The sequence below is a fragment of the Alligator sinensis genome, unplaced genomic scaffold (assembly GCF_000455745.1).
Source record: "Alligator sinensis unplaced genomic scaffold, ASM45574v1 scaffold1377_1, whole genome shotgun sequence".
Lineage (NCBI taxonomy): Eukaryota > Metazoa > Chordata > Crocodylia > Alligatoridae > Alligator > Alligator sinensis.
In genome coordinates, this window is record NW_005842585.1 from 491,503 (window position 1) to 513,037 (window position 21,535).

Below are 21,535 nucleotides of genomic sequence, written 5' to 3' on the forward strand. Positions count from 1 at the left end.
ATTGTACACTTTCAGAACTAAAAATGTCAATAGCTACATCTGTCATTGAGAGACATGGGGAGAGTGTCCTGCCTCCTAATGAGATTTAAACAGATTGTCATCATCTGACTTTTTTTTTGATTTTTTTTTTTTTTTTTCCTTTTCAATCTTGAATTTTCTCAGCAGTTTTTTTTTTTTTTTTTTTTTTGGGGGGGGGGGGTCTAATTAGATGAATCATCCATTGTCTGACCTCCCTGAATCATCATCACCCAGCCATCTTCTTGCAGAGATAAATGAGAATGAAAGAGATTGATGCAAAGTAGCTATACAACATGCCAAGATGATGAAAGAATGAAAACAGGCTGTACGGCGCCTGCTATATGTCTGCCTGCTCTAATGAATTTATGTGTATTAATTTTTCTGCAGCATCCTGGCTAGCTTCATATCCGGCCTTTTCAACCTTTATGAAGATCTGTATTTCACATACCTGGAGATCAATCCACTAGGTAATGTTTTTGGGGAGAATTGGCAAAGGATTCTTTTTCTTAATAGTGGTATTTATTATGGGCTGTCTTTTGAGTAGTTAATGTGTTTCTGAAAGCTGGACTACATATGTCTGTCTTTTGCCAATCTAACTGGATTATCAAATATTAGATAAAGCAGGGAATCCACTAGCATACTGAAGATGACTAGTGGGTAGTTTGTTCTGGTATGATGAGAGAAGTCTCTAAAGAGAAATAAATGGGATTGGCAGAATGGTTTTAAGAAAGCATTGGAAAGATTCCTGAAGCTTATGCAAGTGCTGGATACATTTTCTCTGCAGTTTTCCTGTAGGTTTTTAAAATTTTCTTAAGGCAGGGGTACTCAACCTCCAGATGTGGCAGTATTGTCTGGCCCATGGGGCTGGATTCTCATGGGTCTGGAAATTTAGTGGCGGGTGAGTGGTCCTACCACTTGTCTGCTGCCAGATCTCTGAACCCTACATGCTAGACCTGATCCCACTGCACAGGACCAGGTGAGGGGGGCAATGCAGGGTCCCAGGGCCCAATCCTGGCACATGGAGCAGAGAGGGGGGCAGCATGGGGCCTCAGGCTCAATCCAGCCTGTAAATGGGCCCAATGCCATTCATCTGGCCTGCAGGACCAAAAGGTTGAGCACCACTGCTTGAAGGCATATCTTGGTATAGTGACTAAGTTATATTCTGCAAGAATAAATTGTCAATATGTATCAAAGAAAGTTGCAAGCATCTTTTCAGTGTCTACTGAGCTATGGATAGGGGAATCACACCCTCATATAATTTAATTGGCCGTAACAGTCTGTAGGCCTTGTGCTGGCTCTATCTATGTTTGCTGAATTTTATTAAAGTGATTAATAAAGAGGGGAGAAATAAACAAATAGGCCATTGCTTTGTGTAAAGCTCTGTAGAAAGCAGCATGGGATATTCAGCCAGTGGGGAAAGGGTGGTGTTAATATACTTGCATTAGGAGATACTGGGAAAAGGTTAACTTTAGCGTTTCTCAACTACAGTTGTGACTAAAGATGGCGTCCACATTTTGGATTTGGCTGCAAAGATTGATGCTACGGCTGACTACATCTGCAAAGTGAAATGGGGGGATGTGGAGTTCCCGCCTCCCTTTGGCAGGGAGGCTTATCCAGAGGCAAGTGAAGAATCCCCTCTTCTGTAAATGGCAATTCATGAGAGCCCATTCTTCATGCACATAAGTCTGTGCATACGTGATTCAACTAGGGCTTTCCATTTTCCCTGACGTGAACCCATCGCTACAGTTCATGCAGTCAGTATTAAGTACCTAAGTCGAGAGGACAGACAACAGCCTTTGCTTATAAATCCCTGGTGGCTTCATCTGAGTAACAATGCTCTTAGCTTTGGCTGTTTTTCATTGTTGTTGAATCATCCTTGGCCTTTACTTTTTATAAATGGCGGGTCAAATTTAACCACATAGATGTAAATGGTAAGTAAACCATCAGGGTGTATTTGCTTTGGTATATTGACCATATTGTGGAGCAGCGCCTGCCATGTCGACAGAATCACTACTTCTGCTCTGCCTTATCCTGTTCAATGGCAGATTTGATTTATGGGGCAAGAAGAAAATTGGATGCCCCCCACACTGCAGTGGGGACTCCCAAGGAGGGAAGGAGCCCTTTCCCCTTCTGGTGCTGCTGTCGTTGCCAAGGGCAGGATGGGCCTCCATGCCCTTGTCTCTAGTGGGTTATGGAATAGAGAAAATCCCACGCAATTTACTGATTCGTTTTGATGCACTGGCTGGGGGAGTAGTTAGCTGATTGCACGATTTCACAATGATTACACACTTAATTTATACAACACAATTTTATTTTAAAACTCTTTGCTACGTATATAACACTGCTTAGCTTTAAGAAACACCACAAACATTAAGAACACAATAATTACATATATCAGAAACAATGCTCCGAATGCACTTCCTTCCCAAACAATGCTATAAGAATTAGTGTTACAAAAACAACTACAGTTACAACTAAAAGTTAAATTTGAATCAATACTATTATTTTTCATAATATACTTACAATCCTAGAATTCCGAGAAGCCAAATACCAAAATATGGTTTCATTCCTCAGTAGTACGGTTCAATGGGCTGGCCTCAGTAGTACGGTTCAATGGGCTGGCCTCACCAGTGATAGGACTACGTCCCCTTCCTTCAGTCCCTTTCAGGTGCTCCGCGGCTTCAGCATGAACTAAGAGATTCGTGTTCACGGAGAGGCTTGATTAGGCGATCAATCTAATCTGAACTTATACTTGCGATTCTTCCTTCGTTGTTCTGCAAGTGAAGTCACCTCCAAATGGGGACAGTAAGTTACAGGTTTTTATTGAGTGAGCTGCCGTCATTGGGCTCCTCCTACTCAATTCATCATAACTCCCAAATTTGGGCTCGGATCTTACTCAACAGAAATGACCTTTGTTGAGCATTTTAAATTGTTCTTGGGGAGACTTCCATATCACTGTAAATACTCTTTTCTTTTTACCAGTCTGGTTAAAAGGCCCCAGGCTTTGATTTCTCGGAATTTAGGACATTTACTTTCTTTGTAAAAAACTTCTAAAGGTACAATTTAGATTTGTGGAGGAGGCTGAATGGACCCAGCTGGGCTAGGGGTGGGTGGCACATGCCTGTGCCTGCTCCCTGCCCCCCCCCCCAAATGCCATGGCCAGAGTGGAGCAGAGCCAAGTGGGGTGAAGGCAGATGCAGGCTGCTCACTGTGGGCTTGGGGCTCTCCGCTCTGCTGCTTTTGCCCCAGGGGCCCCGGGGCTAGCTGCGTACTCCCTGCCTACATGGCAGCAGTGGGGTAGCAAGTTGTGCCTCGCACTGCTGGGCAGGCAGGGGACATGTGGCTGGTGCAGGGCCCCTGGGGCAAAGAACAGAACAGAAAGCAGTGAACAAGCAGCCTGCATCTGCTCCATGCACAAATCGGGGGGGATATCCCCCCCGCCCTCGGACAAGCCGCTCGTGGCTCTGTCCTGCTCTGGTTCTGGGTTCCATACGCTGCCCTGGTAGGAAGTGCCCCCAGCCCCTGCCCCAGTCTCCCTCACTGTGGGGCCTGGGGGCCTCGATCTTCCCTCTCCCATGCCCCTTCCCCTCTATAAATCCGGCTGCATGGACCTGCTCTCCACACTGCCCAGCTGCATTCCTGGCCACATGCATGCACACGGCACCCCTGTGTCCCACTCACGGCAGCCCAAAGTAGGATCCCTTGCAGGCTGGAATGCTGCCTGCCTGCAAGGGTTAACCTGCCATTTCCCAAGGGAACCCAGGCATCTGGGCCTGGGCCCATGTCCTGCGGGTCCATGTGTTAATCTGCCTATGCTAGTTGTAGGATAGTGCTGCTGCTAGCATTAATAGCCACTCAGCATTTCTGTTGCAACTCCAAGATGAAGGATAATATCTTATTTTTCTGTAAGATCTGTTTTACCTGAAGGCTGGGACCTCAGTCCGAAGAGAGAATTTTCCTCTTGAAATAGTTACTACTGAAACCGGGTGCTGACTAGCGAAGTTGAGCTGAATCTGTGGGTAGACTTTTTAAGAGTTAGGAACATGCTTTTCCCATGAAAATCGACAGAGCTTGTGCTCCTAAAGTACTTAAACTAGGGCTTGGCAATGTGTTTGGGCATAGTGCCAAAAACACCTGCAACCTTAACTTGTTAGATATTGGTGTGCCAGGGTGGATAGCGGGGTACAATCCTTGTTGTGGCAGTGCAGCCCCAGCTGCTTTCCTGCTGTCTGCCCTGAGGTGCATGTGCCAAGCAAAATACCTTTCTGTGCTACACTCTGGCACGTGTGCCAAAGGTTGCCTACCCTTGACTTAGGCAGACACGGTTCTTTGGATGAATCTGATATCTTTTATTAGACCAACTTAAATAGTTGGGGGGGGGGGAAATGTTAAGCAAACTTTTGGGTTCAAAAACCCTTTGTCAGGCTGAGGAAGTCTTTGCAGTTGGTGTGTGCTCTTCCTGGATGGAATGAAAAGTAAAGAAGCCAGGGGCTGGGCTGGTATGCATACAAGATAGGCAGTCAGTGAAAATGTAGATTGAGGAGTCAGTGGGTGAGAGACAAGCTGGGTGTGTGGGGGGACAGAAGGGGGATGAATAGTGGAGAGGTACCTGGGGAGTCAACTGTCGGGCAGGTTATAATGTGTTATAAATCCAATGCCTATATTTAGTCCATGTTTTTTAGTGTCCAGGAGGTTGATGAAGTGGAGTTCATAGGCTCTTCTCTGAGAAGTGTTTTGCAAGTTTCCTTTGAGGATCAGGACTGAGACTGGAGAGAGAGTGGTTTTCTTGTGAGAAATGTGCCCCCACAGCTAACTCAGTATTCTTGTCCTTGATAGATTTCCAGTGTGCGTTCATTCTGGTGCACAGTTGTTGTTTGGTCTCTCCTATGTATTTTCCATCTGGGCATTTGGTGCATTGGATGAGATATATTACATTTCTGGAGGTGCAGCTGAAAGATCTGGGAATGCTGATGGCTCTGTTGTGGGGTATAGTGAGTGTGGGGGTGGTGATGTGTTGGCAGGTCTTCCATTTCTTGTTGTGGCATAGTCTGGATCCATTTGGTGTGTTCTGGGCCTGAGGCAGTTTTGCTTCTGGTGATGAGGTTGGCGAGGTTCAGTGCTTGTTTGAAAGCTAGGATGGGTAGCTTTGGGAAGATCCCTTTAAGAATAGGGTCTCTTTCTAGTATGGGTTGTAATTGTTTGAGGATTTTTTATACGGGTTCGAGGGAGGGGTGATGCGTCATAACCAGCGGTGTGCGATTTGTGGGGGGCTTTCTTCTGTACTGCAGCAGTTCTTCGCCTGGTATCCGGGTGGCTCTTTCAAACGTGCGATCTGTCTCTCTGGAGGAGTATCCTTGTTGGGTGAAAGCCTTTTTAAGGTTGGTGAGGTGGCAATCCTGGGTGTCCTCCTCAGTGCAAATTTGGTGGTATCTGAGGGCTTGGCTTTATATCGCAACTTTTTTTGGTGTTTAGGGTGATTGCTGGTTCTGTGCAGATATGTATGTTGGTCTGTGGGTTTCTTGTATAACATGGTCTGTATTTTATCATTCTGCATACTGGTCATCGTGTCTAAAAAAGATGTTGGTGCTGGAGTATTCAAGAGAAAGTTGGATGGAGGGAGGGTGACTTCCTTAAGGACTGCACCATCACCATCAAACCCTTGCTATACTTACGATCTATTGATGACATCATGTGGACTGAAAACCTGCAATCTCTGATTTTGAGTTCCATCAGAAATTCAACAATTGCCATCCCTCTATCCGACTTTCTTTTGATGCTAAAAATCATGGACTCAGTATAGACATTGGATTTATGACCCATTATAACCTGCCTGACATCTGAATCCCCAGGTACCTCTCCACTATTCATCCCCCTTCTCTCCCCCCACACCCCCAGCCTGTCTCTCACCCACTGATTCCTCAATTTACATCTTCACTGACTACCTGTCTTGCATGCATACCAGCCCAGCCGCTGGCTTCTTTACTTTTCATTCCATCCAGGAAGAGCTCACATCAACTGCAGAAACTTCCTCAGCCTGACGAAGGGTTTTTGAACCCGAAAGCTTGCTTAATTTTTTTCCAACTATTTAAGTTGGTCTAATAAAAAATATCAGATTCACCCAAAGAACCTTGTCTGCCTATGTCCTTAGATCAACACGACTACAACCTACACCCCTGTACCCTTGACTTAGACGCTTTAAGGTCAGGTACAGACTAGGGATGGATAGTTTTTTTTAAACAATATTTACATTAACGTCCTCTAATTATTGGTTAAATGGTTAACTAGTAACACAGCAGCCCAGACATGCTGCTGGGAGTCGCTCCTGGGGGAGGGGGCTGTGGCAAGCCCCACCAGAGGAGGGGCAGCTCACCTGAAGCTGAGAGAGAGAGGGAACATGTATGAAGGAGCAACTAATTGCTTAATTGACGAGTCATTAGACTGCTCAATGTTTTCCTCTTTAGCCTCATAGGCAAGGGGTATACTAGTCCCTCTGCCCACCTGCCCTGCCATCTTCCCTTTCCTGCTGTGGTACAGCAAGGCTTCCCATTTCTTTCCCTCACCCCTGCCAGACTGCTCCCGGCCTGCCCCATGCCAAATGATAACCAGTAAGCCATAACCAGCTCTCTCCAGGTTTATCAGTTAATCGTTTAACCTTTCACATCCCTAATGCAGACATTATGCTTTTTCTGGTGTAAGTGATTGGAAGCCAGTCTAAACCTGCAACAGGACAGATGTTAATCACACACAGACTGGTTTAAAATGGCAGAACGCAGTGCAAAGCAGCCTGTGTGCACCCCCACCCCAGGGTGAATGCATGTTCTGTTTGCTGCCAATGTAAACTACTCCATGTACAGAAAACCACATAACTTAAATCGATTTCCACCTCTGGCTTTTTGAATGTCTGTACCTAGCCTTGTAAAAGCATATTCTGTGTACAGAGGCTTGTAGCAGACTCGGAGTTCCATCAGGCATAATGCACTCTCCTTAATCAAGCAGTGACTTGCCAGACCCAAGCACCTGACGTGTCAAGGAGGATTTGTCTTCTATTCAGCACCTTCATTTTAATAATCATAATGCTTCTTAAATTGGGAAAGGTTTTTTGTAGTGTGGCCAAGAAATCCATTTAGATATTTCTCCCCAAGTAGCTTGCTGGATGCAGGCACTTAACTCAATTAGCACTCGAGTAGATTAGTTTTGGTTTCATTCAGTCTGAATCATCCACCTGCAAGTCACTCTGAAGGTTATTATGTCTGCATGTTCCTTGAGATTGCTAATGATCTCTTGTTACAGCAGTGCTTCACAACACTAAAGGAACTTGCTGCTAGATTGGGCAGTGTGGGTTTTTTTTTCTGTCATTACGTCTATGGCTGTGGTATAGGTAGAAAGAGAATAAAATCATTGGCTGATTTGGTTACCAGGTCTGACCTTAGTCTGAATCATCAGGTGCAGCTGTCAGATTAAGTTTTGATTTTGGTACAAAGGGCTGGTTTTGGAAAACATTCTTTTCTTTGCAATTTTGGTCTATGGGGCCATGGAAACCTCAGAGCTTCCAAAGAGTAGCATGAATGCTGAAGTGAATTGACTACCTTAATATGACAGAGCATATTCTGATAGAAATGTAATGGGTGATACAGCTTAGTCAAGCTGTAGCTGACTCGGTAGCACTCCAGAAGTTCCTTTGTGAGTAGTCCTGTCTTAAGTGAATAGTTTACAGTTTGCAAGAGCAAGCACTAAGGGGAAAAAAAATTTGCAGCTCAGTTGTTTACATATGACCTCCTGCCCAGATTGATATATGTGAGGGACAAACGGGTTATAGGTTTAATAAAACAACATGCATTTCCTAGAGGGTAGGATCTCCATAAGTAAGGATCAAGGGGAGCCAGACTCTGCTCCATTGACCAGGTGTTTGTTGGGGGCTGGGAGGAAAGCCATGTCCAGAAATGAGATGGAGCTTGTTCTCTGCTGTCAGTGCAAGCTCCCGTTTGGGTTTTATTTTGGTTCCGTTTGTCACGGTCTCTTTGGTAATGGAAGTGTTTGGTTGGTGGGAGGGGTTGATGGTCCCCCAGGCTGGAATTTTAATCCATTTCCCACTGGTTCCAGTGGTGAGATGCAACTCCCCCAGGTAGGTGTTCCTCAAATGCTCATGTCCAGTCCCATTTCAAGAGACCTAGAGACAGTCCTGAAGAGCATAGCTCAGTTGGTAAGAGCATGGCTCTAATAACTTCAGTTTCAGGTTCAATCCCTGGTTGAATTAGATGATTTCTTGAGGTCCCTTCCAGCCTTACTCATCTTTGATAATAAAGCTCTATGATATAATAAAGAACAGTCCTGCCAAGGCTCTTAAGGGATGTAGTTAGATGGGTTGGAAACACAGATAGATTAGGCAGTCAAAATAGGTTTCCAAGGCCTGCTATAGGAGACACTAGGGCAGGAGTCATCCTGGTTCTCAGAAATGCTGAGCTCCTATAAATCCAACCTTAGTCCAGGTGAGCTGGGACATCAGGCCTGGCAGCTTTACCCCATCCTGTTCCACAAGAAGGTTGCATTCACTAACCTGGAAAAAAAATAAATTAGCAAAGGGGAATTTTAAAACTTGTCTGTCTGTCTGTCTTCAGGAAGCCTACATTGCGGATCTGGATGCAAAGAGTGGAGCCAGCCTGAAACTGACTCTTCTCAACCCAAAGGGAAGGATCTGGACCATGGTGGCTGGAGGCGGTGCATCTGTGGTCTACAGGTACTAAATGTAGGATTTCTAAAGAGGAGAAGGATTCTGACCCTAGAAAGCCAATGTGAAAGCCCAAAGGGGAGTTTGCAGCAGCTTCTATGTCACATGTGGCTGGGACTTGGCCTGAGCTGTGTTGCCCTGAAGTGCTTCTTGAGTATAGTGCATGTGTTGTGTCTCTGATGGAGATCAGAGTGCAGTTTCATTCTGGAGGCAGGTAAAGCACCATGCTCTAAAAATAGCACCCAAGAGGGGAACCTAAGCCCAGTTCTGTAGGTCTTTCTTCCAGCATACCTCCCCATACCATACTTCAGAACCTCTTTTCCTACTTTCAGATTGGCAGGTCCAGACTATCAGCCTTATTGATAAAAATCCTTGGTGCCAGGCTCGGCTTGTGTTCTTCTGATCTGTCTGGTTTGGAAGGGCAGAAAGAAACTGGCTGAATTTTACCTTTGTGACAGTCATAAAGTTTCCTTCCTTTGGAAATATAGTCACATTAGCCCCCACGGGGAAATCAACCTCATCCTCAGGAAATAGTAGAGCCAATTGTTTGTGAAGCTTTCTTCAGGTTTCTGCACTGCCCGAGAAGTGCCAAACGTTCTTTCTTTCTTACAGTGATACCATTTGTGACCTGGGGGGCGTGAATGAACTGGCAAACTATGGGGAATACTCTGGAGCCCCAAGTGAGCAGCAGACCTATGATTATGCTAAGACTATTCTCTCCCTCATGACCCAGGAGAAGCATCCTGAGGGTAAGTAAAGATGTAAGATGTTGAACTCTAGCAATCCTTCTGGTGTCATGCATTCTTGCTTGTGACAGTGCAAACGGAGCTCTTCCAGGCCAACATAAAGAGCTTAGGTATTTTGCTGTATCAGCCCAAACGCTGTCTGGATAAATCTGAGCTGCTCTTGGTTTTGGACTTGTCTGGAACAACTTATTGAAGTATGGTGTTGGCATAAGTAGTATAAGCCTTTTTACATGAGATGCATTATCATGACCATGCAGAAAGAATGAGGGGCCTCTTTTGTCACATCTGCTTTCCCTGACAAAATCCAGTGTCTCTTGCAGCGTAAAGGGCAGAAGTGCGAGTAGTCTGGCTTTCATCAGAAAGCTTGCTGTTAGATGCACAGGTCTCTTATCAAATATGTTGCAGACTCCAGACAGCTGATCTGTGCAGGGCCCTTGCCAGCAGCCTGAATTGGTAGATCCTGTTCACAACTCCTTTTTCTAAGCTGCTTCATAGTTTTAAGAAGTACATTATGTACCATGTTCTAAATAGTGTCTCTTCCTCTCTTTGCTAAGGAAAAATCCTGATCATCGGAGGCAGCATTGCTAACTTCACCAATGTGGCAGCCACTTTCAAGGTAACAGGATATTTTTAAATGCTAGCAAATGTACAGATTTGTGCCAGCCACTTACAAACATGCCCCCAGCCAGGCTCCTTTTTGACTCTCTCAGCAGAGAGATTGTCCCTCTGGGCCAGGATTGGAGCTTGTGCTTGGCCAGGGTGCGTGCTCCAATTCTTGCTTTGTGTTGGAATGTGACTGACCATGGTAGTAATTAAGCTAAAATGCTTTTATAAAATCCAAAGGCCAATAGCAGTTGTAGAGTTACTTTAACCAAATGCTTTAAAATGCTATAACAAAATACAAACTACATGCAAGATAGCAATGTGACAATACTTATTCACGACCACACGGTAATTACAAGCATTTGATCAGAATGCTGAACAAGTGGGTTAGGGAGGGAGAGTCCAGCAATCCCAAGCTGATTGGCTCCAGAAGATCAGCTCATGCTCTGCTCTCTTACTCCATTGTCTACCTGGAAACTTCCACACATACCTAGCTGATTGTTTCCAATACACAAAACAGTTGTTCTTACTTTCTTTGCTCATTCCTGAGGGGTTTTCTCCTACACGTCCTGGAACCAGATTCCTAGACTACACTCTGGCCTACCAATCTCTTTGCTATTCATCCTTTTTTCCTACATTATCACAGTGGAAGTGGGGTGCATGGCAGCTCCTTTAATATGACAAGCCCTGTCCCTGCCACCTGCAACTTGCTACTTATCAGCGGGGAAGCAAACTGCAGTTTTACGTATGGTACCATTTTTGCCTCCCTACTGGTCAACAGCGGAGCCATTGGGGCCCCTTGACCAATCAGCAGTGGGGAGGCAAAAACCATCATATTTTAAACTATGGTTTTTGCCTCCCTGCCAGTCGGGAGTGAGTGGCATGGCCCTTCCACCAATCAGTGGGGGTTGGGGCAAACCTGCAAGATTTAAAAAAGTTGTCACACCCCACTTCCTTCACAAATTCAGTAGGTCCCTATGTATTACATAATTATGCTCCATTTTATAAGCTTTGCATTAAAGGGTGCATGATGCAATTCTTGCCTTGTCACTGCAAGAGTGCTCCCCACTCAGATGGCCCATCTGCTGTCTTTCAGGGTATTGTGAGAGCCATCAAAGATTACCAGGGCCCTCTGAAAGAGCATGAAGTGAGGATCTTTGTGCGGCGAGGAGGCCCAAACTACCAGGAAGGGCTGCGTGTCATGGGTGAAGTGGGTAAGAAGATTCAACCAGTCCCTTAACATTTCTGTGTTTGGTATCTGTTTCCATTGCTCTCTTTTTGTACCTTGAACTGCTTGGCCCATCCACCAAGCCTGATGGGTTTCTTCTGTGTGTGTAGGAAAAACCACTGGGATCCCCATCCACGTCTTTGGCACTGAAACCCACATGACTGCCATTGTAGGCATGGCGCTTGGCCACCGGCCTATCCCTAATCAGCCTCCTGCTGCAGCCCACACTGCCAACTTCCTCCTCAATGCCAGTGGCAGCCCTTCGGTGAGTGTTTGAGCCACAAGGATCTTCCTTGTTTTGCTCTGCTTGGAAACTTCTGTAGAAAAAACAAAGCCTGACAAAAGTGAGAGGGGAGCAGGGTTCTGATGCCCCGTGGTTTAGTATAAGTCTCTCAATGAAGCTGTCCTCTGAGTCAGCATTTCCCAACCTTTTTTGCCCCACGGCACACTTACCTAAATTTAAAAAGCACTTCAGTACACCGGATGCGGAGTTGGGGGTGGGGGAATAGTGTGTAGCTAGCCAGACTGGGGCGTGAGGGCTGGGGTGGCACATGGCCAGCTGACTGGGTGGGATGGCGCACAGCTGGATGGCATTTTGGGATGGAGCCACACCACCTGCCTGGTTGGAGCTATGCTCCCCGTTTCTCTATGTCCGCAGCAGCAGCAGGCAGGGGGCCGTAGCTCCAGCCCAAAATGCTGCGGCACGCCTAGACATGCGTGACTGCACACGTGTGTTGCAGCACACTGGTTGGGAAATGCTGCTTTGAGCACATCAGGTGTGATGCAGTCAGACTTTCATGCATGATTGTTTTGCTGCCACTGATCTGTCTTGGAGCAGTTCATAGATTCATAGATATTTGGGGTTGGAAGGGACCTCAGCAGATCATAGAATCTGACCCCCTTCCCCAGGCAGGAAAGTGTTGGTCAGATGACCCCAGCCACGTGCTTGTCCAGTCACCTCTTAAAGACCTCCAAGGTAGGGGAAAGCACCACCTCCCTTGGGAGCCCATTCCAGATCCTGGCAACCCTTACCATAAAGAAGTTCTTCCTGATGTCTAACCTGAATCTGCTCTCTGTCAGGTTTTTGTGGCCATGGTTTCTAGCTATTCCAAGGGGTGGCCTGGTAAACAGAGTATCTCCCATTCCTTGCTGTCCCGTCCTGTCCCCCCCACCCCCCTTTTGCGGAGGCTGAAGAGATTCAGGTCCCTCAATCTCTCCTTTGGTAGAGCCTTACCTGCAGGCCCCTAACCATATGAGTGGTCCTCTTCTGGACCCTCAAGATTATTCACATCCCTCTTGAAGTATGGCGCTCAAAACTGGATGGAGTACTCCAGCTGCAGCCTCACCAATGCCACACAGAGGGGAAGCATCACCTCCCTGGACCTGTTTGTGATGCACCTGCTAATGCATGATAAAGTGCATTTAGCTTTACTGATCACATTGACGACTCCTGTTCATTTTGGAGTCGGCTATGACTCTGAAATCTCTTTCTGCTACAGTGCTGCAGTTTTTTAAAACCCTTTTTGCTTTGGAGGGTACCTACCACCAAAGCAAATTGCCAGTCTCCAAGAAGGCAGCATCAGGAAGCCCTACATTGCTACATCATTCATTGCTAACCCTACACCTGGGTTCTTTCTTTCAGACACCAGCACCAAGCAGAACTGCCTCTTTTTCTGAATCCAAGCCTGATGAGATCACTCCAGCCAAGAAAGCAAAGTCTGTGGCGCCACCTGGTAAGCCCAGTATTCTGGTCTATCACTGATAGCAATGCTTACACACCCTGCCCCCTTCCGCTTCCAGCTCTTGAAAGGGTCAACACCACTCGCTCCCTCCACTGCTCTTAGCTTGGCATGGGGGACATGGTCCCAGCTAAGCACCTTTGTGGAATCAGCTGTAACTCCAACCTTGAGCTCTGTAACCATTGTTACTTGGAGGGTTACTCATTTCTAAAAAGATGAGTCAGAGTTGTCTTTGCTTGGGCTGTTCTGTTTTTCTTTTCCCCAGGGGAAATAGCAGAAATTGAGAGTTGCAGCCCTCCCAGTTCCCTCACATATGTGAAGTCAATAGGGAAAATTTTCTCAGTATTGTCTCACTTGGTCGTCTGGTTTTGTTTGTTGGTGTTTGTAAGTAGTTGGATATTGTGCTGTTGGAAACCACATCACTGCCTAGAAAGGCATACCTTGCACCTGGGCCCATTTGGGTGTGTGTTTAAAATTCTGGGCAGGGCATTAGGCACCATGGCCTGCTGCCTTCAGTGAATTGTGATATCCCTTGAGGTTAGCACACTTAAGATTTTTTTAATCTAGTTAGCTGGGAAACTTCCCGGTCTTAACACAGCCACAAGCCCTCAAAGCTCATTCTGTTTCCTGCATTAGAATTAAGAGTGTGGAAGGTATTTCAGGAGTAAGCAAGGATGAACATTATGTACATGCAGCAGGACTCAGATCAGTTCCTAATGGGTAAGGTCACAAACAGCCATTACTGCCACCACAATTGTTACTAATAGCCAGTCCTGTGGGTAGTCTTAGAAAAAAGGTTGAAGGTTAAATAGACTGTGGAAGCTGTAATTTAGCTTACGGTTTGGAAGACGAAGCGTCTTATGCTTGAAATATATCTGCACTGGGATGAGCACAAATTCCTGCGCAGTGATTGTTTGGTGTCCAGACATCTGGAAAGCAGACGTTTTGACTTCACTCTAAGTTCAAAAACCACTTCAGGCTGGCTGCTGCTGCACAAATGTGTTTGGAATGTGTGGCATCTCTAAGCTGTAGTGCTGCACATGATTTTATTTATTTTTTTAATTATTATTTGATCAGGAGTTGCTGGAGCTGCTTGAGGCCATTAGTATATTGTGTTATAACACTGGAGTGACCTAGCCCTTTTTTAATTAAACAGGTCTTTTTCCCCTTTCTGTTTCTAAAATGCCCAATCTGGAGTTCCGTCCTGCTTTGTCAGTCTGTGCTATTTTTTTTAATTAAAAAAGAATAGTGCATTATGCAGGAAAAGATTCTAAACAAATCACTCGAAGCCACTGAGTTATCAGCAGGGATCCTGGTTTTCTCTGATCTTTAAAAAAAAATTGCAAACTCTCTCTAATAAACCCCCAAATCAGTTGTTGTTTAAAATTAAAGCCCCTCCCTTCACACCCCTCCCCCGAGGTGGACGGGGGGGGTCCAGTTACCAGGGCTATGGGGCCACGGACCCAGGTCCACTGCCCCCATTAGAAGGTGGCTGCTGCAGCAGAGCAGAGCTGGGCTCCCCCTGCTGCCTGCTCCGGGCTCAGGCAGGGGGGTTGACTCCCCATTTATGGTGCGCACTCCCAGAGAGGCAGGGGGGACCTATGCCCCCCAGATCTGCATGGGGCAGAGGTGGGGGCCTGCACAAGCTGCGGGTGCAGGCTCCCACCCTGCTGCCCTATCTGGGGGCCTCCAGAACCCATCGGGCACAACCCAGCATGGTAGGGAAGATTGGAGCCACACAGAGAAGCTGCTTGCTGCTGAGAGCTCTGCGCTATGCTGGCAATGTGCCCCCTTCGCACATGGCTGCAGTGAGGGCGGCAGCATGGGGTTATGCCCCTCAAAGCTGCTGCACATGCAGAGGGGACGCCTCACCAGGGCAGCACAGAGCTTGCAGTGGCAAGCAGCTATCCTGCGCGACCGCAGTGTGCCAGGCTGTGGATGCCCCAGGGGAGGGCAGCAGGGCACAGGAGCTTGAGCCTGCAGTGGGCAGCCCATCCCCACCCCACGCACAGATCTGGGGGGCGTAAGTTTCCCGAGCTGCCCCCCCTCCCCAGCTGCCCATGGCCCTGTCCCACTCCCTGCTGGGGCTTTGCAGCCATGCTTTGCAACCCGGGCCCCAAACCCCACGCGCTACCTGGCTGGGCAGGAGCCCCAGCTCCAGCCCTGCCCAGCTCCCTCCCTCCCTCCTTACAGGGGCCTCAATTCCATCCCTCACCCCTGAACTTACCTGCAAGAGCTGCTTTCCAGGCTGTCTGGGGCCATGTGCATACATGGCACCCTCTGCCTGACCGCCTTCCTCTCCCACTCCCTCCCAGCCCCCTGCAGGCTGGAACTGTGCCCACCTGCAGAGGGCTCACTGCAAAATAGCAGAGAAACCTGTGCATTTTGCAGAAGTGAGCAATCTGCATTTCCCTCCAGTAAGGAGAGAAATCTGCATTTTACTCCATTTTTCCATGGGAAATGGAAAACCTGGACCCCTGGTTATCAGGGTTGCAGCAGGCAAAGTTTTGTATTCCACTAGCTGTGCTATATCGTTGCATCAGTGATTCTCTCTTTAACAGATTCAGCCCCAACTTCAAGACGTGTTCAAGGTAGGATGCCTGTGACTAGCTGAATGTGTCTGGCCTTGCTGGCAGCTGACCTTTTATTTTTTTTTATGCTGTTTTTTTCTCTCTCCAAAAGTTTGCAGTGTTGTCTGGTTCTTCCACCTTCCCTCATCCCTGTGGCCTGTAGAGTGAGACACCATTCTTACTTTTCAGCTGTTTTTGAAATGCAGATCTGAAGCTTATTTGTGCAAAGGAGGAACAGTTTTAACAATGGGAGGATTAAGGGAGAAAAATCAATCTAAAAGGAGAGGGATCATTGCAGGGAGGCGACTTAAATAAGCAACCCCCCCATTTAATTCTGACCTGGGTATACTATGGATGACCTGACACTCTTTAAAACACATGTACCCACACACCTAAGAGGTTGGTGTTTATTTTGATCAGAATCAGGTAATTGGATGTTTTTAAGAAACACATTTTATTTGCGTGTTTTAAATAAAATCATCATTACACAGGTCCCATCTGTCTGAGGCATTCACAGCACACAGGGAAGCTTCTGATGAATCGGCTACAGTTGGTGGCTGCTTTACCCATTCAGTCGAACATTTGAGCTTGCATTGCTTTCCCATGGCAGCTGATGGGATTTTAGCCTTTTTCTGCAGCCCTTTGCTGGATAAGGCTGGAGAGCTGAATAAGTGAAGTTTCAGTCACTTGCAGGTGTCTGAAAATATAGGAGCAGGGCAGTTAGCTCAGAGCAGTGATGGAAAGACTCCTGGATTCTAATTCCAGCTCTGCTGCTAACTGTCCCTTGTAGCAAACCATCTCTGTCTCTTGGTCTCTCTTGTTTAAAATGGATGTAGTGACACAGTGTAATTGCCAGGAAGATAAAAATGCTGTGGCTTTTTATATGATATTCTCAGTCTAGAATCCTTCCAAGACATCAACTAAGCAGCAGTATGGCTGAGTGAATCATCCATGTACTTGCAGGGATGGGAAAAGTCATAAAATTTAAAGCAGGGAGCAAATAGTGGTGGTAACCAGCATGAAGCAAAAGTTAAGAGTGAAACCAGGTTTTCAGCTCCAGGCTGAGTTATACCCAGAAGTTGGTGAAGGAATCCTTAACCTTTTAAATGAACAAATAGCCTGAGGTTAGAGAGAGGGGCCCAGAATATTTCCTCCTAAAAATCTGTGTGACTGCAGTGTAAGCAGATAAGCCATCCTCTTCTGTGAGCTTGCTCCCAGAAGCCAGGTTCTGTGCCACCTGGAAATGCTGTTGGATTCATATACTCAAAAAGAACTGAAAGCCTAGCCTGAGTAATGTTAAGCTGCTTTCCTCCTCATTTCCTGCTTTTTCTCCCCACTCCCTATGCCCTTATGTGGGAAACTCCATCCACATAGAAATCTGGCTTCCTGTGGACCTCTTGGAGTACAAGCTACATGCAAAATACATGCTTCATCATTGGTCTCTCTCTCTCTCTCTCTCCTCTCTCTTTCTTCAGCTCCACAGAATACATCTACTGGCCAGTCCAGTTGGGAAGTGGGGGGAGGAGGAGCATGGCTAGTACATTTTGGGGGTGAGAGGAGGCAGCTGTTTTCCACTTCTCCCTCCTTGCTCTGCCACTGATGGAGTCCTTACCTGTTTTGTGAATCTGAAGGGCAGTACCTACAGAGAGACCTCTCGGGCTGCCTGCCCTCACTTGAGTGGCATGTCCGCTAGTTCCAGCGGGTTTGGAGGGGAAATTTGCCCAGTTAAAAGCCTTCTTGGCAGATGTGTGGGATACATAGATAGCATTGCAGCTCTGGTTATGCACAACTTGATATTTGGGTCAGTTGTTTTGTCTTTTTCTCTCCCCCGTGCCTCTGGACAGGTAAAGCCACGACCCTGTTCAGCCGTCACACCAAAGCGATTGTTTGGGGCATGCAGACACGGGCCGTCCAGGGCATGCTGGACTTTGACTATATCTGTTCCAGGGATGAACCTTCGGTTGCTGCCATGGTTTATCCATTCACGTAAGTGAGCTGCCTTCTTGTTTCCCTTAAATCTTCCTGCTGGCTTCCTCCTCTTTAAGAATTTCTGTTATTTCTCAGGTCCCAGCACAGCTCCACCTCATCCTGTCTCTCCTATATCTCTCTTCTCACTCCTGACTCCCTCACCCTTTTGACTGACAAGTTCTGTCCCGTCTGAGTCCTGTCCCTTCTTTGTCAGAGACCTCGCTCCCTCAAATTGCCATGTGTTCACTGACCAAGGTACTGGCCAGACTACATTGAAACAGATGGTCAGTATATTTGTACTCCTGTCCATCAGCCCAACAGTGAGTATGGGGTCAAATGAGGTCTTTCTTCATTTGACCCCAGCATAGTTGGTTTCAGCCAGGCTAGTATTTGCCTGCTGTTTGTCCACAACTCCTTGATTTTGTGTCTGTGGCCTGAGGGATTCCTATGTGGTCATCATTCGCATACTGGCCAGGTCCAGTTCAACTTAGTTTAGGAGCCTGGGTGTCTTCAGTGTGGCATGGCCATAAGTTGGAATGGTAGGCATTCCCAGATAAAATAAGTGGTTTCTGTATCCTGCCTCAGAGTAGATCTGTTTGACCTCTGTAGACCCTGGGGAAGGGATTGTCCCTTCCTTTGGCTTGGTAACATGTCCATTTTTAGTGCCTTTGTAATCGTATTTTGAAATCCTAGGAGCTTAGTGTTTGACTTGATTCTCCAGGATTTTACTCTAGTTTTCTGGGACCTGTCAGCCAGTGCTGGTTGCCCCATCCAAAGTCAGGGCCTTCTTACTTCTATCTCTTCTATAGTTTAAGATCCCTATAGCAGAGACTCCTCTGGCTGAATTTGTACAGCAGTTTTACACAGTCAGTCCTTATTTGCTTACTTCTGGGCCATGTGCTATTTAGTAGTAATTTTGCAAAGCTTGCTGATGCTTTTTATTCCCCATCCACATGCTGCCCTAGTTGCTTTATGCCTCCCTTGCTCCCTGCAGGATGTGGTTGTGCTAGAGCTTGGTACCAATGCACTGTCTGAGTTGAGGAGTCATTCTACCTTGGAAGAAGTTATTCTTCTTTGAAAAGGAGCAATAGAGAGGTGAAGAATGGGATAGTGGTGAGAATGAGGGAGCGGCTGTTTGGGATTCTGTTTTCCTGAGACAGCTACAGGAGCTTTCTGCTAGGTTTTTATATAAAGCCGAGACACTGAATCATGAAACATCTCTCTGTCTCCTGCAGTGAATCTCCCCCTTTGAATCCTCCTTACCTTGCCTGCCAATCAAGCACCTCACACTGTTAGTATCTAATGATGATTACAACTTTAGAATCCCTCTTGAGCAAGAGGCATTTTGCAGAGCACTTTACCAGCACAAAATGCAGGCACAGATTTCCTACTGCTGAGATGCAGCCACATGAAACTTTGCCAGTTTCTCCTTACACAGCTACCATATGGCACAAAAGTTGTAAAGTTAGAAAGAGAGAGGAGTCCTGTACTAATAGAAGTCACATGGGGAAAGTAGGCTGGGGAAAAAGGAACTACCAGGGTCAAGGTCATGTGGGTCCATAATGACCAATAGCAGTCAGTGGCCCTCTGTTCAGCAATCTTACTCCAGCTGGGAGGTTGTGGAGAATAAGGCCTGGGTGTTGAGCTTTTTCAGGGGTATGTTTTGTTGATGTATCCGGATAGTGAAATCCTCCTCTAGAGGGATGAAAAATCAGCCGATTGGCGCTCTGCCATCCAGTTTGTTAGGCCTAAAGGATGACTATATCTTCTCTCAGTTTCCCTTTCCTTCTGTCCTTTATTTATTAAATAATTGCTAATATCCCTGTCTCAGTTATTGTTTCTTTACCTTGTTCTTTTTTTTTTTTCATTGTCTAGTAGAGTTGAGGCTCTGCTAACCTTACTGTAGGATTTCTACACCTTAACTCTCTGCCTTCTTTTACCTTCTACATCTGCCTTAACGCCACTCCTTCCACATAGCACTCTATCTTTATGCTCTGAAGACCCTCTTGTTAGTTATGGTTACTTTTACTCCCACCTTGAGATGAGAGTCCAGGCTGATGGTGTTTGAGAAATGTGCTTTGTTGTTTCTCTGCCTGCAGCACTAGCTCCTTTTCAGCAGCATAAATGATCAGATCTGTTTTGCTTTGTTTTTTTTGTTTCTTTTAGTGGAGATCATAAGCAGAAATTCTACTGGGGCCACAAGGAAATTCTGATCCCTGTCTACAAGAACATGTCGGATGCCATGAAGAAGCACCCAGAGGTGGACGTCCTGATCAACTTTGCCTCTCTGCGATCTGCTTATGACAGCACTGTCGAGACCATGAACTATCCCCAGGTAAGTGAGTAATCGGCAAAGGTCAAAGACGCTCAAGCAACCCAGGCTAGTAATATCAGGGAAATAGGACTATGTATTATTGTGACTTTAAAATACTATTTAAGTGCTTTACCTCTTGAATGGAAACTGGGTATGCACTTCCCCAGAGTTAGGAACTTACCTTAACTCAGCTTTTTTAACAATAAATGTAGGAACAAGGTGAGCTAAGCTTTTCACACTTCACTAAGATTCTTTACCTAGCTTCTCAGATGCTTGATCTTGCACCCTGTATGTGTTGTGGTAGGGCAGGTTCTTCTCAAGTAATTCTCCATGCCTACCGTGCTCCTGGAATTCACCAGGATGTTACTGAGGGAGTTTTGTGTCTTGTGCTGTAGATCCGCACCATTGCCATCATCGCGGAGGGCATTCCAGAAGCGCTGACACGCAAGCTAATCAAAACTGCTGACAAGAAAGGGGTCACAATCATCGGGCCTGCAACTGTAAGAAATTGGTTAAATCTCATCCTCCGTACATCCCTTAATGTTAAGCTTTTATTTTTCTCAAAGAAAAATGTGTTAATTCATTTTAAAAATCTTATTTATTATAACATAAAAGGCAGAGTAATTCTCAGTTTGAAGGTCACTCTGTGGCATGCTAGGCTGCTGCTGCCTTCTGGTGTTCATATAAATATTGGCAGATACCACTTGCATTATGGAAATATCTCTAGGCTGCTCAGCCTCCAGGCATCTCTCTCTCTCCTTCCTGTAGGTTGGTGGGATCAAACCCGGCTGCTTTAAAATAGGTAACACAGGAGGGATGCTGGATAATATCCTGGCATCAAAACTCTACCGCCCAGGCAGCGTGGCCTATGTCTCCCGCTCTGGAGGAATGTCAAATGAGCTCAACAACATCATCTCCCGAACCACAGATGGAGTGTATGAGGGAGTGGCCATTGGTGGGGACAGGTAAAAATCTGTTCCTTCCTCAGACACATCTTTGTTTCTTTCTTTTTGCCTGGCTTAAAAGCAACTTCCGTCATGAATCATTAGGGCTAGTTTTATTTTTTTCAGCGAGTCTTAACTTCCTCTTTTCAGAAACACGTTGCATGAAAATTAAAAAGTTGAATGTCCTGTCTCTGTCCTTCCATTCCCTCTAGGTATCCTGGCTCAACTTTCATGGACCATGTCTTACGCTATCAGGACACTCCAGGAGTGAAAATGATTGTGGTGCTTGGGGAAGTGAGTTTAAATTCTATGTGCTCCTTTCTGAAGCAGACTGACCTTCTCTGGAAACTTGTCCTGATAAGAGACATTCTAGAGAAGCTGCTAGATCAGCCACATATAACTTGCAGATTTGTAGCAGGTAGATTCCTGCTCCTGAAAGGCTGAATCATTTTCTGGTTTGTTTCAGGGGTTTTTAAGTCCTGTATTGCACACATCTGTAATGCCCTGTAAAAACAGGCTTACTGACTGTTCCCTGTTCTTTTTATTTTTTTTTAAAAGAAAGGCATTTCTGTGGATTAAGGGGATGTTGACTGCATTTCAGATTTGAAGCCTGTCTGAGAGGTGGCAAAAAATGGGATCATGTTGGAGATCCTGCCATAGTTTAAAATTGACTTCCATGG

At 46.2% G+C, this 21,535-nt stretch overlaps 1 protein-coding gene across 5 annotated transcripts in view; it reads left to right on the plus strand.

Annotated features, from left to right (window-relative positions):
• The window catches only part of ACLY (ATP citrate lyase), a 63,142-nt gene that overhangs the window by 30,555 nt on the left and 11,052 nt on the right, over positions 1-21,535 (plus strand). For 4 of the 5 annotated variants that reach the window (XM_006032765.3, XM_025214506.1, XM_025214505.1 and 1 more), the window contains 14 exons: positions 406-485; positions 1,507-1,637; positions 8,634-8,752; positions 9,356-9,492; positions 10,044-10,105; positions 11,189-11,306; positions 11,431-11,585; positions 12,963-13,053; positions 15,621-15,650; positions 17,474-17,615; positions 19,764-19,932; positions 20,307-20,411; positions 20,680-20,876; positions 21,068-21,149. In XM_006032765.3, coding sequence (XP_006032827.1) covers positions 406-485; positions 1,507-1,637; positions 8,634-8,752; positions 9,356-9,492; positions 10,044-10,105; positions 11,189-11,306; positions 11,431-11,585; positions 12,963-13,053; positions 15,621-15,650; positions 17,474-17,615; positions 19,764-19,932; positions 20,307-20,411; positions 20,680-20,876; positions 21,068-21,149 — 1,618 coding nt within the window. The remainder of the gene's footprint in view (positions 1-405; positions 486-1,506; positions 1,638-8,633; positions 8,753-9,355; positions 9,493-10,043; positions 10,106-11,188; positions 11,307-11,430; positions 11,586-12,962; positions 13,054-15,620; positions 15,651-17,473; positions 17,616-19,763; positions 19,933-20,306; positions 20,412-20,679; positions 20,877-21,067; positions 21,150-21,535) is intronic. The other variant, XM_014524256.2, reaches the window with a different exon arrangement.